Consider the following 14,804-nt stretch of genomic DNA (forward strand, 5'->3'; position numbering starts at 1 on the left):
TTAGCATACTTGAAGTGTTTCCACCTGAATTCGTATGAATTTAGAGTACGTTTATATACCAGATTTTTACCCCCCGAATTTGGAAAACAATATTTCCCGAAAACTTCAGGCTCTACTTATCATCACTGTGCAAATGTGTGCATCAAAGGTGATCATGTGGACAGAAGTTTGTGTACACAATGCTCATAATAAGAGCATCAAAAAATTTCCTATAGGTATAAATGTTTTGAGTTCCTTGGCAGTTAAACAGAAACAAGCTCTCGTCCCTATCTTTACTCATAATAAAGGGCATTATAAAGCGACCGCAAATATCCAATGAATGACTCTTCAAGTGTTTATGGCTGTGTGTTGGCGTTAAATGTGGTATCTGCTGTCCCACAAAATAAAATAAAAGTAAACATGGCAGTTTTACAAAAAAGAGAATTTTAATAACTGCATACTGTACAGGTTGCGCATGTTCTTTCAGAGGAAATCTACAGGAATGGCGATGCACACACAAGAGGGCAAGGAATCTTTCTTCTTTTTTTTTTCTCCACGAGAGGGAGAGTCAGAATTCCAACAGAAGCAGGATGGAGTGCAAAGACACTACCACGGCCTCCAGGACAGTTCGACGAGAAGTGGTGACGTTGTATGCGGCATGATAAAACATAAATAGCGGGGGCACGTTCTAAAACCGACACCGGATTGGGCGACCAAATTTGCCCATCAAAGGGAAAGCACGGTGCTGCAAGTTTCTTGCTCTCTTTGCAAAGACTTTTTTAAACGACCTGCCACGGGATATTTGCAGTGAGAACTTAAAAACAGGGTAGCAACAAATGGAATAACAGCTACATGATAAGTACGGGGGTTGGTATCACTCACGGTGCTGGAAACCACCACTGAGAAGAACACTTATTTTCTCGTCGCGCTGCGTCGTGACCTTTTTTCTGTGCCCTTCTCCTGCTGGAAGCAGTCCGAATGGGGGAATCCGCGGAGGCCGTGCTCCACTAGCAGTTTCTCAAACCTCCCCAGCAAGCCTGAGCCAGCAGCGTACTCCGGCGATCCCGCACTGTTGTACACACTGCAGTTCTGGAAGATGAGGTATACGTCAGCGACAAACTCCTTCGTCGTACGGTACTCCATGCTGCTCAGCTTCCCACGGATCTTTCCCAAGTCCATGGGCCGCTTGATGATGTCGTAGTAGTCCGGAGCACTCCGACGGCTGACGGCACAGTGGAACGGCCACGAGTCCGCGTCGTGGACCATGGCTTGAAGGATCTCGTCGCATGCCTTGAAATCGAGGGGAAGATCCTGGCTCGAACGACGCGACGACCCGCGGGAGCTGACCGTATCGTCACTGTGAGACGACGCAGCGTCCGAACTTCTTTTGAAGCGTTTCCCGCCCTTGAGAGCTTCAATTACAGGGTTGCCTGCACTGTGTCGTTTCCTGGTAGCCAGAGCGTGCTGCTGCCGCTCCATGTACCGTTTCGAGTCAACTGCCGCACTTTGTGAGCGTGTTCTGCTGCCCTTCCCACGAATTGTGACATTATCAGACTTTGCCTTTGTACACTTTGTGCAGCTCCATGCACCACGGGGCACCCTCCTCAACGGCGGGTTTGTGCACTCCATGTGGAATGAAAGTGGACAGCTGTCGCAGCAAATGAGTGTGCCTCCCTTCTTGCAGGCGTTGCACGTGTCATCATTCTCATCCTCTGCTTCCTCACTCTCCTCCTCCTCTTCCTCATTCATGTCCTCATCCCCGTCTTCACTCTCAAGTTCATCTTCCTCTATGTATTTTCTCTTTGTTGGCGAGGCAGGCTTTTCTTTCGGCCTACACGTCGTACAATACCAGTCGCCCTTCGGTATCTCGTCCAATGGTGGCCGCAGACAGTAAAGGTGGTGACCACGGTCGCAACCGTCGCACAGGAGCATGTTCTCTGGGTCTCGCCGTCGCCTGCAGATTCTGCAATATGCCTTCAGCACCGAACGATCCCACGCTATACTGCGCTCGAGCGACGACATGTAGAGAAAGAGCTGAGCAACGGATGTGCTCTTTCTTGCAGCGTCCCGCCACACTTCCATCACGTTTACCGTCTTCTTAGGTGGTTCCTCGCCCTCGTCGTCCTTGCTCTTGCGTGCCAGCTCTGCAGTCTTGCGCTTCTTCCTCTGCTCTTCCGTTTCTCCCAGGGGAGGCTGGAGGAATTTGCGCTCTATGGCCAACGACACTTCAACGAGCGCACCGGACAACAGCGCTACTTCCCCAGCATAGTTGAGCTCTTCGGACAGCTTGTTGATCTCAGCAGTGTCTTTGTTCTTTGTTTCAACAGCAAGGAGCAGGGAGTCCAACTTTTCCCTCCACTTTTCTCGCTCCGCATTTTTCAGCATGCCGAGGCTACCGGCAAACACTTTCTCTTCCAAATCGAGCAACGCTTCGCGGAAGCTCAGCACCTGCGCCAAACGAGACTCAATTCCTGCAAGGTTAGAAGGCTTTGCCGCTGCATTGTTATTAAGTCTAGAGGACTTTCTCACTTCTTCTACTACCTCGGGTTCCTCTGGCCAGCTCGTATCTGGGTTCAACTTTTTCTTTGGGCACTTGGCAATTAACATCTCGTAGTGAGCTGCCTCTCTCTTCAGCACTGTTCTCAGCTTGCTTTCGCGGAAGCCTCTTTGGTTAAGCGCTCCTATAAGAGCCTCTAACTGGTCCTTGTCCCCACAAAACCACCAGCTGGTACCTCCAGAAGAGCTCCCGTGAACTGAGCAGGTTTCCGGGAGCCCCGAGCACAGTCCGAACGGGTACGCCTTTCCAGAAGGCACGTTCTCCCTTGTATTTGACTCCATCTTGTCCAGTACAATGACCAGGTCCCGCTTTGGGTCCACACACCCGTTGACGCCTGCTTCCAGAGACATGCGTCGTGCAACCCTCGGATTCGAGTCGCCAAGTAGCTTCTGCGACTTTGTGTCGTTCGGTGGTTTGCGCTCTGCGGCTGTTTCCTTGTTTTCTTTGTCACTTAACGCTGCCGAATCTGTCGCACACTCCTCGCCACGACGCTTGAGGAGGAACGACTCCATAAACGCGATGGATGGATTCTTGGGTAGCTCGCAGGACACCAGCGGAGTTCCCCCAGGCAGGCAGGCACCCTTGTCAGTGTCGTTGTCCTCAACGAATAGGCCGGGCAATGAGGAAAAGGCCCAGTAGCGGCGGTGCATTCTGTCCTGACCAATGGGCTGCAAGCAGCAAAAGCGCTGCAGATTATCGATCTCCTTGCGGAGTGCCTGTTCTTTGCGCTCGAATTCTTCCTTACGGCGAGCATCTTCACGTTCCTTCTTTTGCAGGAGAGCCTTGTTCAACTCAACAGACTCTGGAGTGTTGTCTTTGTTTTCTGTTTTCTTGTCCCTGCAAAGAATCACGCATTTAGTGTTCATGTTCACATGTTGCTGGAGATGACTGGATGACAGGTGGTAACATGGATTTTGTTTTCTTTTGTAATATTGTGTGACAATTTAAGTAACCTACTCTCCATCTGCTGCATCTTTCTTTGCATCAGGGGCACCGTCCTTGTTCTTTTTCAACCTGCAATTGCACAACAGCAGACATGCAACCATCAACGTCGATACAACAAATTATTCTCCCACTAAGATAAAATCAGTACGCAATCAATCTATAAATACACAGTGTATGCTTTTCATCTCCCTTCCCTGGACATAGTCATTCAATGGACAGAGTTTTTCCCGCCCCCAATGCAACTGCATTCATGCACAACATAGTCAACATTTTACGACACATTGTGTACTTATAGTTTGAGCCTGAAGTTTTGAAGTTTTGTTTCTCTAAATTTGAGGGGTAAAAATCAGGTAAGTAACATGTGCTCTAAATTCATGCGAATTCGGGTGAAAAACTTCCAGTATGCTAAATTCCTGGAGAAATCTGGCTCAGTTACTAACTAACTGTATTGGTTTGGTACAAACGGTGCTGTAACTGCATTTGCTGCCAAACAAGTTAGTTTGCATTCCTACATACATCTCAGTGAGGGCAATTTGCGGCGTAAAAATTGGGTTTCACCCTAAAGAGGCAACCTTTAATCCATGGTGCAAATTTTGGGAAGAATCGGATTAAACCCTAAAACTTCAGGCTCTACTTTTACTAGTCGATCATGGTAACACGCTAATCACACAAACTTGGTGGTCCCAAGCAGTCATAAAAAGATTAGTGAAAATTCATTATCTACCTCAAACACACACAATTTTCTACAGTAAAAATGTGTCTTAGTGTCCAATACTAGTTGATAACAATAATGAGCACACACTCAGAAACCTAACCTACTACTCCTGGGAAAACTGGGCATGGCCAATAACTTGTCTATAAAATTTCTACTTTTCTGTATACAGGTAACAAATGAAGCTTCACTGTGTTATAACAAAGTGATCTTAGCTTCCCTGATCAAATCCCCGAAAATGTGCACGCGGATACTACTTTGTGTGTGCGATTCAACAGCTGTTGCTGTGTTCCTGTTATGATGAGTTGAATCCTGTACCAGCAAAAAAGTACAATATGGTGATAACCTCATCCTGGCATCCACAATCTCGTCTCTGTGGCCATTGATAGGTTACTTACTGAAATAAAACTACGAACGTTGCAAACAGCGTTTATTTTATTTAGTCCACGAAAACAAGGTGCCTCAAGGATTCTATATACGAAATTTCAATCCTGTTTACTAACACTGTGCATTTCTGTCATTTTTGAAGATCTGCTGAGCCTCCACAAGTTTCGATGACGCGATGAGTGGGTGATGTAATCATAAGTCCACAAATTGCATTGATATCATGTTCTGGAGAGGGCTCTCGTCTCCTAGCGACGGCGTCCGGGGAGGGTAATGTGGTGGGGAAGTCATGTGAGGCTGATGGAAAAAGGGGAAACTGGGGGAGATGTCTTTTCCCTCCTTTGTGTTTTCTCGAAGGTCGGAGCGGTCAGACAATATGTGACGTGGGGCTCTGCTAATGAAGTGCAAAAAGTGGGCCCACCGGAAGACGCAAAGGGTAACAATGTTGCCAGATGAGAGCCGGGCACTCCGTCTGAGTTTAACATGACGTCACATTTTTGAAAAACAAAAATTAATTTTTCTCTCGCTTTCACGTCATGTAGAGCCAAAACATTTTGCAGGAATGTAAAGTGAGACAAGAAGATTTCAGCAACATAACTTTGGTAGGATTCTGAAGACACGAGATTTAGTCCGTAGTGGCACTTTAAGCAGAGCGCAATCCCCTACGGGAAACAGTTGAACCTAGTACACCTCCCTCCACCCTGGCCATCACATGCTGCAGCTTCTCCTCAAAGTGGTTTCAAGCATTGTGTGAACCACCCCTGTGTAACACGTTACAGCTGTGCCTTCAAATAAATGTCATATCTACTTTTTGGCAGAATTCTAATTTGAAGTAATTTAAATGCTACTCATCAGCCAGAATGTTTTGAGACAGCGGCTGATCGTGGCTGATGGTGCCAGCCGTCATCACAATTTCTGTAGTATTACAGTACAGCCTCGTTAACATGTACCCATGTAAGCCGTACTTCCGCTTTAAAAGTATTTTAGCTACGTCCCCGACAGGGGTGCCATTAAACCCACAGTTTTCCATAACCGCTTAAGCTGCAGTGGTTTTTCGTGTACGTGTCACTTAATCCATACTGTTTTCCCACTGTCTTGTCATACCGGCCACCATTTCGGTTGCATACAGGTTAGAGAAACTGAGTCATGGTATCAAGCATGTGGCAAGTTGTCATACTATCCCTTCGGTACAGCGTACAGCATTCCTCCTTTCAAAGTGCAAGGTCATGTGGGAACATGGCCACTAGGTCTGCCTTGAACGTCTTCCCCCCCCCCCCCCCCAATGCCTAGTCAATGAAGTTGTGGCCTTCATAAACTGAGAAAGGGAGTAAGCGACAGGAAAGTGCACATCGTTGGCATGGTGGCAAGCAAAAGTAAGACTTCTGCAAATCAGCATGAAATAAAGGGTTAGGACTGTGCAGGTTTTGTGAATTGCCTCTTGAAGTGTGTCTCATCTATCGGCAGCAGGTTGGTGCGGTGTATGTGCGGTTTTCAGTCGGGACTCGTCTTTTCGGCAGGGATGGGAACCATTATTTTTGTTTGGTTCGGTTCAGGTTCAGCTCCACAGTAGCGTAAAATATCGCTTCGAACCAGTTTCGACGCAAAAACCGGTTTGAAGTACCGGTGAAAGATAGGTGTTACCTTAGCTGGTGAAACAAAGCGCCGCCCGATCTCAAAACTAACGCAATTCCATGGACGCAATAGATGTGAGGAGGAAATATGAAACAACTCGCTAACTTGGGTTGCAGTTATGTTTTGTTCAGTTTCGGTTTCGAATTTGTTTGGCAACGCCGCACAATCCGCTGTGTAAATCCTAGTTCCGATCTCTCACAACGTACATTACGTCTGAATGTTTCACAAACCAGTAACCACCAAATTTTAAAAAGGAGTCCACTGTACTACGTGCCCATCTGCTGTCAAAGATGTACATTTGTCTATGTGCATCAAGCGAATGCCTTTGACTCACAACATAATATCGATACCCAAAATGCAAAATAGGATCTCACTTGGCCTCCCTGTCTTCCCTGAAGAAAGCAATTCTCAGCTGTTTCACATCGTGCTTGAGCTGCTTGAGCCTCATCCAGTTTTCCTCAATGACGCTGCGGAACGTCTCCATCGAGAGAAGCTGTTCCACGAGCACACGCATCAGCTTTATTTTCTCACCTGCCACAAAGAAAAACAGGGTAAGCCATCAGGTCATAATCCAATAGCTCCATAACACATGTACAATGTGTTTTAGACTCGTATGAACTTTGCTTACTGCATATAATGTCTTTTAAGAAAGGATTAACAAAATCCCTTAAGTTGGAGCCATGTAACACATTAGTGTCATATGGCACTACATTCTTTTCCGCTTCAAATATGACACGAATGCAGAGCTGTTATAAGTTAGTCAGAAGAGGTATGCAAGTTAGTTATACCAATAAAATTGCATTACACTTGCATGAATATACCGTATTTACCCCAATGTTAGTCGACCCCCCCACTTCGAGATTCATGAAAATGAAAAAAAAAAAGAAAAAAAAAATATATATATATATATAAATTTGTGGTAACGAAAGCGTAAAAGGTTTATTCATCGTCGTAGACTCTTCTTCTGTCGTGCTTCCTTGATCTCTTCATAGCTGTAGCAGACATCGTCGTCAACACATAGTGCACTCTTCTTGAATGTACGAATGACCATGTCTCATGGCACTGCCACCCACGCCGCCGAAACCCATCTCCAGACCTCGGATAGCAACACGCACTTGACCCGCCCTGTCGAAGTCATCTTGTGCCCTCTTCTTGCCAACCACTCGTTGTTCAACCGCCTGACATACTTTTCGAACGGTTTGCTTAAGCTGACCTCAAGCAGCGGCAGCTGGCTTGTGAGGCCTCCGGGCATCACGAGCATGTCAGTGACTGCTTGCCGTAAACTGGGCATGGCCCATTCCTTCATCACTTGCAAGACGTCTGGCCTCCTCTTGCAACATGTCGCACGTTTACTGTCACGTTTTTCTTGCGGAAATGCCTTGAACTTATCTTCAATTGCTGAGCAACGTCCCGTCTTCGGTGAATCCGCGGCGTGTCCCGCTGCAGCTGAAGATCGCTTCACGTTGCTTTCTCCATTCTCTGACGACGCGTTCAGAAACGCCAAATTCTCGTTCTGCAGCGCACTTGTTGCTCACTTCGGGAAACGGTATCGCATGTTGCTTCAATGACGCCGGGTAGAAACGACGAGTTTTACCCATGGCGGAGAACGGAAGAAGGAACTTTCGTTTTCACTACTTTCATCCTCCACTCTCTCTCCCTCCAAGTGAGGAAGCGAGCGCGCGTGACCAGCGCCTCGGCTGTAGAGCAAGGTGGTTGCGTAGATCTCGATTATAAGTAGACTCCCTATTTTAGAAAAAAAAGGGTAGACTTACATTCGAGTAAATACAGACTTAGAAAAAATGTTACCCTAAGAAAAATGTAATTCAGTTACAGGTACCCATCAAATGTAATTGAGTTACTTGTCCACTTATGGATGCCAGATATTAAGTCTCCCACAACCTACTTAAAAAGAATGTTGTTCGTGACAAATTCATAATTTACACAGTGAACTAGATGATATGAGTATTTGTGTGAACAACAAAACTTGTGCGTAGAGAACAGAAACCTGAACAGAGACAAGAATGCACATCTATCATCTATATTAAATTATTCGCTATGTAGGGCTACACATGGAATTTGTGATGTCCTGGAGCCTAGATCTCTGTCCACAGTGCCGGAGCCAAATATTCTAGAACATCCGTGCACGTTCGCTGCCAGCCAACAACCTTTATTCATCGTCGTCGTTCTTACATGGTGCGCTAGCAAGCGCCGTGTATACACAACATTTCTCCCCCTGTAGATAAATCCATCACTCCTCCCCGAAAAGCAAAACGCATAACACCTCACTGAAAACCAAAACGTTCAGGAGGCTTCCCCTTCCTTGTAGATTTTCGTTGTGGCACCAGAGGCACCTTGATTTGATTCAACATTGACAGACAACATAGACGTCCGGCTCACTGTCGGGTGCGGTAGATGTTCCTGTACCATCCGACGAACTGCTAGCAGGAGCGTGCTGAGCGACTGTTCCCGGAAGCGAAGGTAATGTGTAGAACACACGCTGGCCTTTTACCCCAAGTGCATGAAGCAATATAGCTTTCCGTCGAACCGAAGACATTTGATCTCCTCCAGACGCAATCAGGAAATTTGTGAAGAGTGGCTTCCATTGCGGCCATGGAACCACTGGTTTGCCCGGTACCGGTAGAAAAGGCGGAGGTGGCGCAAGTCCACTAAGGCTCATTGCTAGAAAGTTGCTGACTCTCGAATACCTCCAGAATAAGCTCGTCGGTTCAGCTCGTCGCCAAAATGTGATGTCCTGGAGCCTAGATCTCTGTCCACAGTGCCGGAGCCGAATATTCTAGAACATCCGTGCACGTTTGCTGCCAGCCAACAACCTTTATTCATCGTCGTCGTTCTTACATGGTGCACTAACAAGCGCCATGTATACACAACAGTATTCATAGTTAAAGTGGTGGTGCTGGTACCACGGCAAAACAAATTTATGAAAAGAAATGTTAAAAAACTACATAACTGACGCTGCACACGGGCCAGGGGACTCAGTGAGCTAAATCTTGGAACATTAAAAACACGACACTGACGGAAAGTTCTGATTTGTGCTTGAAAACTAAATGATTCAATCAAGCACTGGCTATGGAAAATGCCATGAACGCATTTGCACAAAAATATAAGGTCTCGACTTTTGCGTCTCGTAACCAACGTGTCTAAATTGCAACGGCTAAGTATTCTGTGATATTCATAAAAATAGCACCTACCAAGATATCTATCAAAGTAAATTCTAATAAATCGGCATTGTACATTTTCTATGGTTGATGCCAAACCATTTCTAATACGATTCCATACAATGGAGCAGTACTCTAGCTTTGGTACAGTTACCGTAATAATGAAATTTGTGACATTGACATTTTTGATTGTACAATGTTTAACAAATTAATTTTCCACTGCTTTCTACTAACCATTGTACCATATTAGAAGGCCATCGCACTGTTTATGGACAAGCTAATACAACTATTAATTAAGAGTGAGAACCTTGTTTATGTCACATGTTAAATGAATGATAACACCTGTGCGAGACCAAGCTGCTATACGAAAAATGAAAAACCTGAATGCAGTAGGAAAGGCTCAGCCTCTGGAAAGCAACAATCCAGGTCACAGAAATTCGCAACAGAACTGTTAAACCATGGCAGAAAGTAATTGTCCCTTGAGTACCAATTACGGGCAAAATGAAATTAAATTACAGTTACCATATTAGACAGCATGTTAGGTTTACCTCGAAAATGAGCCCTTAAAAATTGTGTCGTATTACACGCAGGCTCGCATTATACGTGGTACATGTTGTCATAGGCCTCTCGCCCTCAGCATTTCTGATCAGCCCTTCCCCACTCCGCTGAGATTTGTCTACAGCGGCGAATCATCAACAAGTACTGAGAGAGAGTAAAAGGAAAGTCTCCCCCTCTTTCACATATGTCAGTGGGTGCTCTGCTGCTTCGGACATGTGCGTTGGCAGAACCGAAAGTGACCTCAAAATGCCGCCGAGACGTGCTGCCTACACAGCGAAATTCAAAAGGCAAGCTCTATTGGAAGCCAAGGCTTCCAATAACATGCTGGAAACCTGCAACGAGTCGAATATTCGTCGTTGGAGTCAGCAGCGGCGGACATCGCTGTGCACCCACACAGAAAGCCTTTTGTGGTCCGAAGTCTGGAGCTTATCGAAAGATCGATCCTCATCAGATACTCGCCGATCCTCGCCAGACAAGTGATATACAGTGGGCTCCCGTTAAGCCGAACTCGCTTAAGCCGAATTTCCGGTTATGCCGAACAAATTACGGACATTTGTTTGTTTTCCCATAGACGCCATGTAAAAAAATTCCGCTTAACACGAACAGACACCGCGGGCACTTCGGATAACCCAAACTTTTCCGGCGCCCGCGGCGCCTGTAAACGGGCTTCGCCGCGCGCACGGAAGCGAGGAAGGCACGTGATGCTGTGCACACGGCACCTTTGGGGCTCAGCTTCCACCACCCCCGCCACGCAGAAAGACTCTGTGGTCGTTTGGGGCTCAATCTTGATCTGCACATAGCGATCGTTATAGCTATTTTTCAAAATTTGCGCGCTCATTCCGTCACGCGCATTGGCCGTCAACCGGGGGAGCACGAGCGTTTAGCAAACGTTACGGGATGGCGAAAAGTTCAAAATCTAGCCCTCCCTGTTTGGGCCGACCACACACAGCCTTTCCCTCTTTTGCAAGTGCACCATAACATGAAACCCAAACTTTGTGGTGTCTTTTGATGTGCAGGCATTCGGAATACGTTCGCTCCTTACAGTGCGGCACGTGCGATTGCGCAATTCGCGTGCAGTCTCGGGGGAACTGCCGTTCGCGTGCTGTTAGGGTCCATTCTATCCGCGCGCAGCAGTGGGCAACCAGCGGCTTAATAACGCTTCAGTAGGTGGCTAAACTGGCAGGAAGTAAGCTATTGTATGCTGCCATGTTGCCAATATGCCGTTTCACAATTGCTACCCTGTTTTTGACATTTTCTATGACACTTTTGGGTCCTTCTGTTAAGATGAACTTCTGATAAGACGAACAAATTTCCGCGGTCCCCTCGTGTTCGTCTTAACGGGAGTTCACTGTAAAGCCGAAAACATGTAAGCAGCACAGCAGGGAGTGTCGAGTGTCCATGCATGACACCTTTGCTCAATAAACCATCTGGGAGGTGTTCACATACGATCTACTTCTGCCCAGCATCTGCAGTTGTAACTGTTCTCCTAGGGGAATGCAAAAATCCTGCATCGCATTACAGTCAAACCTCGATACAATGAAACGCGATATAACGAAATTCGCAATAGAGCTAAATAATTTGGATTCCCTGGCAGAGGGCCATAGAGATCAATATATTTTAACTCCCGCTACAACAAAACAATTTTTAGCCGCAGCGACCTCGATTAACCTTGATACAGCGAAAGAACGAGATAAGGTTTATGACCTCAAAGCAGACTTTACGATCACGAAAACAAAGGACGCAAGGAGCGTCCTGTTCCCGCGGCGAAAGATGACACGCGCAATTAGGGTCAGGAGGAATCTGGTGCCTACAAATGGAAGTCTGAGTCATTGGAAGGTTAGCGATTTTCCTTCTGAGGCTTCTCCTTTTCTCGCTGGTTTTGAACTGTCCGGCTGATGCCAAGTACAGGACGAAGGTAACAGCAATGAGCACGAGACGCAACTCGCAATCGCGCGCGTGTGGGAAACACTTCGTTCGCGTGGCGGCGCAAGTGACGAAATCAGCCTAGATGATTTTCTTGACAGGGACAAACATGCCGTAGCAACGGAGAGCCTTACGGAAGACGCACTGCCATAGATGTATCTAGAAGGTTTGCTGGATCGCAACACGATATGGAGAAAGCTGCGGAGGCTTTGGCGGCGCACGAACAATGCGTGACACCGTGTCTGCTAGGCATGACGCAGACGTGAACAATCAGCCATTTAACGCAAAAATAAAGCGTCGTAGGTGCCCTTTGGTGCTGTATTTGTAGTTGTCATTTTTCACGAGAAAACTTTTCCACATCGTGGCGGGAGTTATCGACGCTTATGTACAGCGCGTGCCCACGTAAAGGTCGTGATCTTCAATTCAATACAACGAAAGAAATTGCGGTCCCTGCGAGTTTGTTATATCGAGGGTCGACTGTATTTGCAGATTTGCATTGCTATACGAGGGGGGACCCAAAAGAAACCGGAATTGTCCACGTGAGGGCGGATCCCTTGTAATACAGGCTTCCACCACTAGGTGAGAGTTTTACGAACTGTTTTGCATCAGTGCACCAGATGGCATTGTTGTGCACGCTGCGTTCGGCTTTAGTGAATTCTATTTTTAGACCTCTTCAATGCGTTTGCCTATTTCGCGATGGCTGATTTGCACGAACAACGTGTGGTAGTGAAATTTTGTTTCCTGTTGGGCAAAAACGCATCAGAAACGGTAGTTATGCGACAGACGGCTTACATGGAGGCTGCTTTGAGCAAAACACAAGTGTACGAATTGGTTTCTCGATTTAAACGAAGCGAAATGTCGATTGACGATCAACCTCGTTCCAGACGGCCTTCGACCAGCCGCACTGAAGTAAATATCGACAGAATTCGTCAAGCCCTCTTGCAAGACCGCAGTCGGACCATTGATAATAATAATAATTGGGTGTTTACGTTGCGAGACAACTGAGATTATGAGCGACGCCACAGCGGTCGGTCTGTGGATTGCTTTTGCCCACCTGAGGGTTCTTTAACGTGCGATGAAAGCTCATCACACGGCACTCCGTATTTAACGTCCCTCGCGGAAGATGGCGTGTCTAAGCAACTTGTACCCTGCCACTAAGTTGCTGGCATCCTCAGCCGGGTTCGAACCCGCGATCTCGGGATCAGAAGGCGTGCACGCTACCGACTGAGCCACCGAGGCCGGTGGACCATTGATAAGCTTGTGGAGTTGGCAGGGATGTTGTAGAGCTCATGTCAGCGAATTTTATCGAACGATTTGCACGTGAAACGAGCTGCAGCAAAATTTGGCCTCGACTGCTCACGTCCAGAGAGAGCTGAACATGGCTGTGTGCCGTGCGTTGAAGGACCAGTTGGAGACTGACCCCGACTTTCTTTCTAAAATCATAACAGAAGACGAATCTTGGTGCCACGGTTACGAACCCGAAATGAAACAGCATTCTAGTCAATGGAAAACAGCCAGTTCACCACGACCCAAGAAAGCACGACCAGTGAAGTCGCACGTCAGGACAATGGTGATCTGTTTCTTTGATGTGAGGGGCTTCTGCACTCGGAATTTGTTCTGCTGGGTCAAACGGTGAACCAAAGCTGTTATTTGGAAGTTTTAAGAAGGTTGTGCCAAGATCTACGGAAGAAACGTCCCCAGCTGTGGCATTCAGGTGACTGGTTCTTTCACCATGACAACGCACCTGCCCACACCGCGCTGAGTGTTCAGCAGTTTTTGACCAAAAATTGAATGACCCCTGTGCACCACCCTGCCTACTCATCTGATCTCGCCCCCTGTGACTTTTTTCTGTTCCTCTGGATGAAGAAAGTCCTCAAAGGGAAACGTTTTGCCGATGTCCAAGAAGTGAAACAGAAAACGGCACAAGCACTAAAAAGCATCAACGTCGACGTGTTCCAAAACTGTTCTGAGCAGTGGAAAAAACGTCTGGACAGGTGCATTGCATCAAAGGGAGATTACTTTGAAGGTGTTTGAAGTTACAGCATGCAACAATAAAAACACAATTTTTTAGAAAATAATTCCGGTTTCTTTTGGGTCCCCCCTCGTATGCTGTACAAATATGGTACTTATTCTTGAAAGTGTTTAGGTGCTGTAATTAATGGCAGTAACTTAATTACTTCACAGCTCTGCACATAAGTCACTCTGCAGCAAGTGCAACTCACCAGCACTGAGGTCATAGATGCTGCTAGTTGCCAGCTTGGCCATGATCTCTGGCTCTTGGGCTGCAAACCACAGACCAGGGTCCTCCCTTTGTGTGTACCAGCCACTGTAGACTTTCTTGGCTATGTTAAGGGAACCACTTCCACCCAAGTGAAGGCGCAACACTTCCGTCAAAGAGAGCGCATCCAGCATCACCTTGGTCAGCTTCATGCCTGTATATTAGACACAAACACACCTTTACACACAAAAAGGCCATAACATTGTCAAAGCAGCTATCAGGGGTGTGATTGGGCTTTGCAGTTTTGGAGCAGAAATCGCAGCAGAGAAAATGCCTGTTCGGAGCAGCAAAAGCCATCTTGGTAGCCCCTCAATAAACTGACAAAAGTGCAGTGTGGACAATGTTTCACGAAGCGTTTAATAATTAACATATTGTTAAAGTGACGTACAACATAGAAACTGCTTAAAACAATATATTTTAGTAATCCAGTGCCTCGGAAGTGCCTCGGTGGCTATTTCTATTGCACTATGCCTTTCTGTTCCTTTCCAGATTTGCCAGGGCTGCTACCAGCTTGGTTCTGCTTTCTTATAGGAGGGTCTGACCACTGTCTATGTCTCTAAAGGTTGTTGATTTCATACCGTTTGGGATCCACTGCATGACATGACATCCTTAGTCCATTTTCAATGTCATCCCTCAGTTTTCGCTCCGTATTTTTCTCAC

At 46.7% G+C, this 14,804-nt stretch overlaps 1 protein-coding gene across 2 annotated transcripts in view; it reads right to left on the reverse strand.

Annotated features, from left to right (window-relative positions):
• Positions 1-402: 402 nt before the first annotated feature.
• LOC135396737 (bromodomain adjacent to zinc finger domain protein 1A-like) overlaps positions 403-14,804 on the reverse strand; it is a 37,343-nt gene continuing 22,941 nt past the window's right edge. For both annotated transcript variants that reach the window (XM_064627877.1, XM_064627878.1), the window contains 4 exons: positions 14,089-14,298; positions 6,584-6,740; positions 3,494-3,550; positions 403-3,373 (listed from right to left, as the gene is read on the reverse strand). In XM_064627877.1, coding sequence (XP_064483947.1) covers positions 892-3,373; positions 3,494-3,550; positions 6,584-6,740; positions 14,089-14,298 — 2,906 coding nt within the window. In that variant the 3' untranslated portion in view covers positions 403-891. The remainder of the gene's footprint in view (positions 3,374-3,493; positions 3,551-6,583; positions 6,741-14,088; positions 14,299-14,804) is intronic.

Source organism: Ornithodoros turicata, chromosome 6 (genome assembly GCF_037126465.1).
Source record: "Ornithodoros turicata isolate Travis chromosome 6, ASM3712646v1, whole genome shotgun sequence".
NCBI lineage: Eukaryota > Metazoa > Arthropoda > Arachnida > Ixodida > Argasidae > Ornithodoros > Ornithodoros turicata.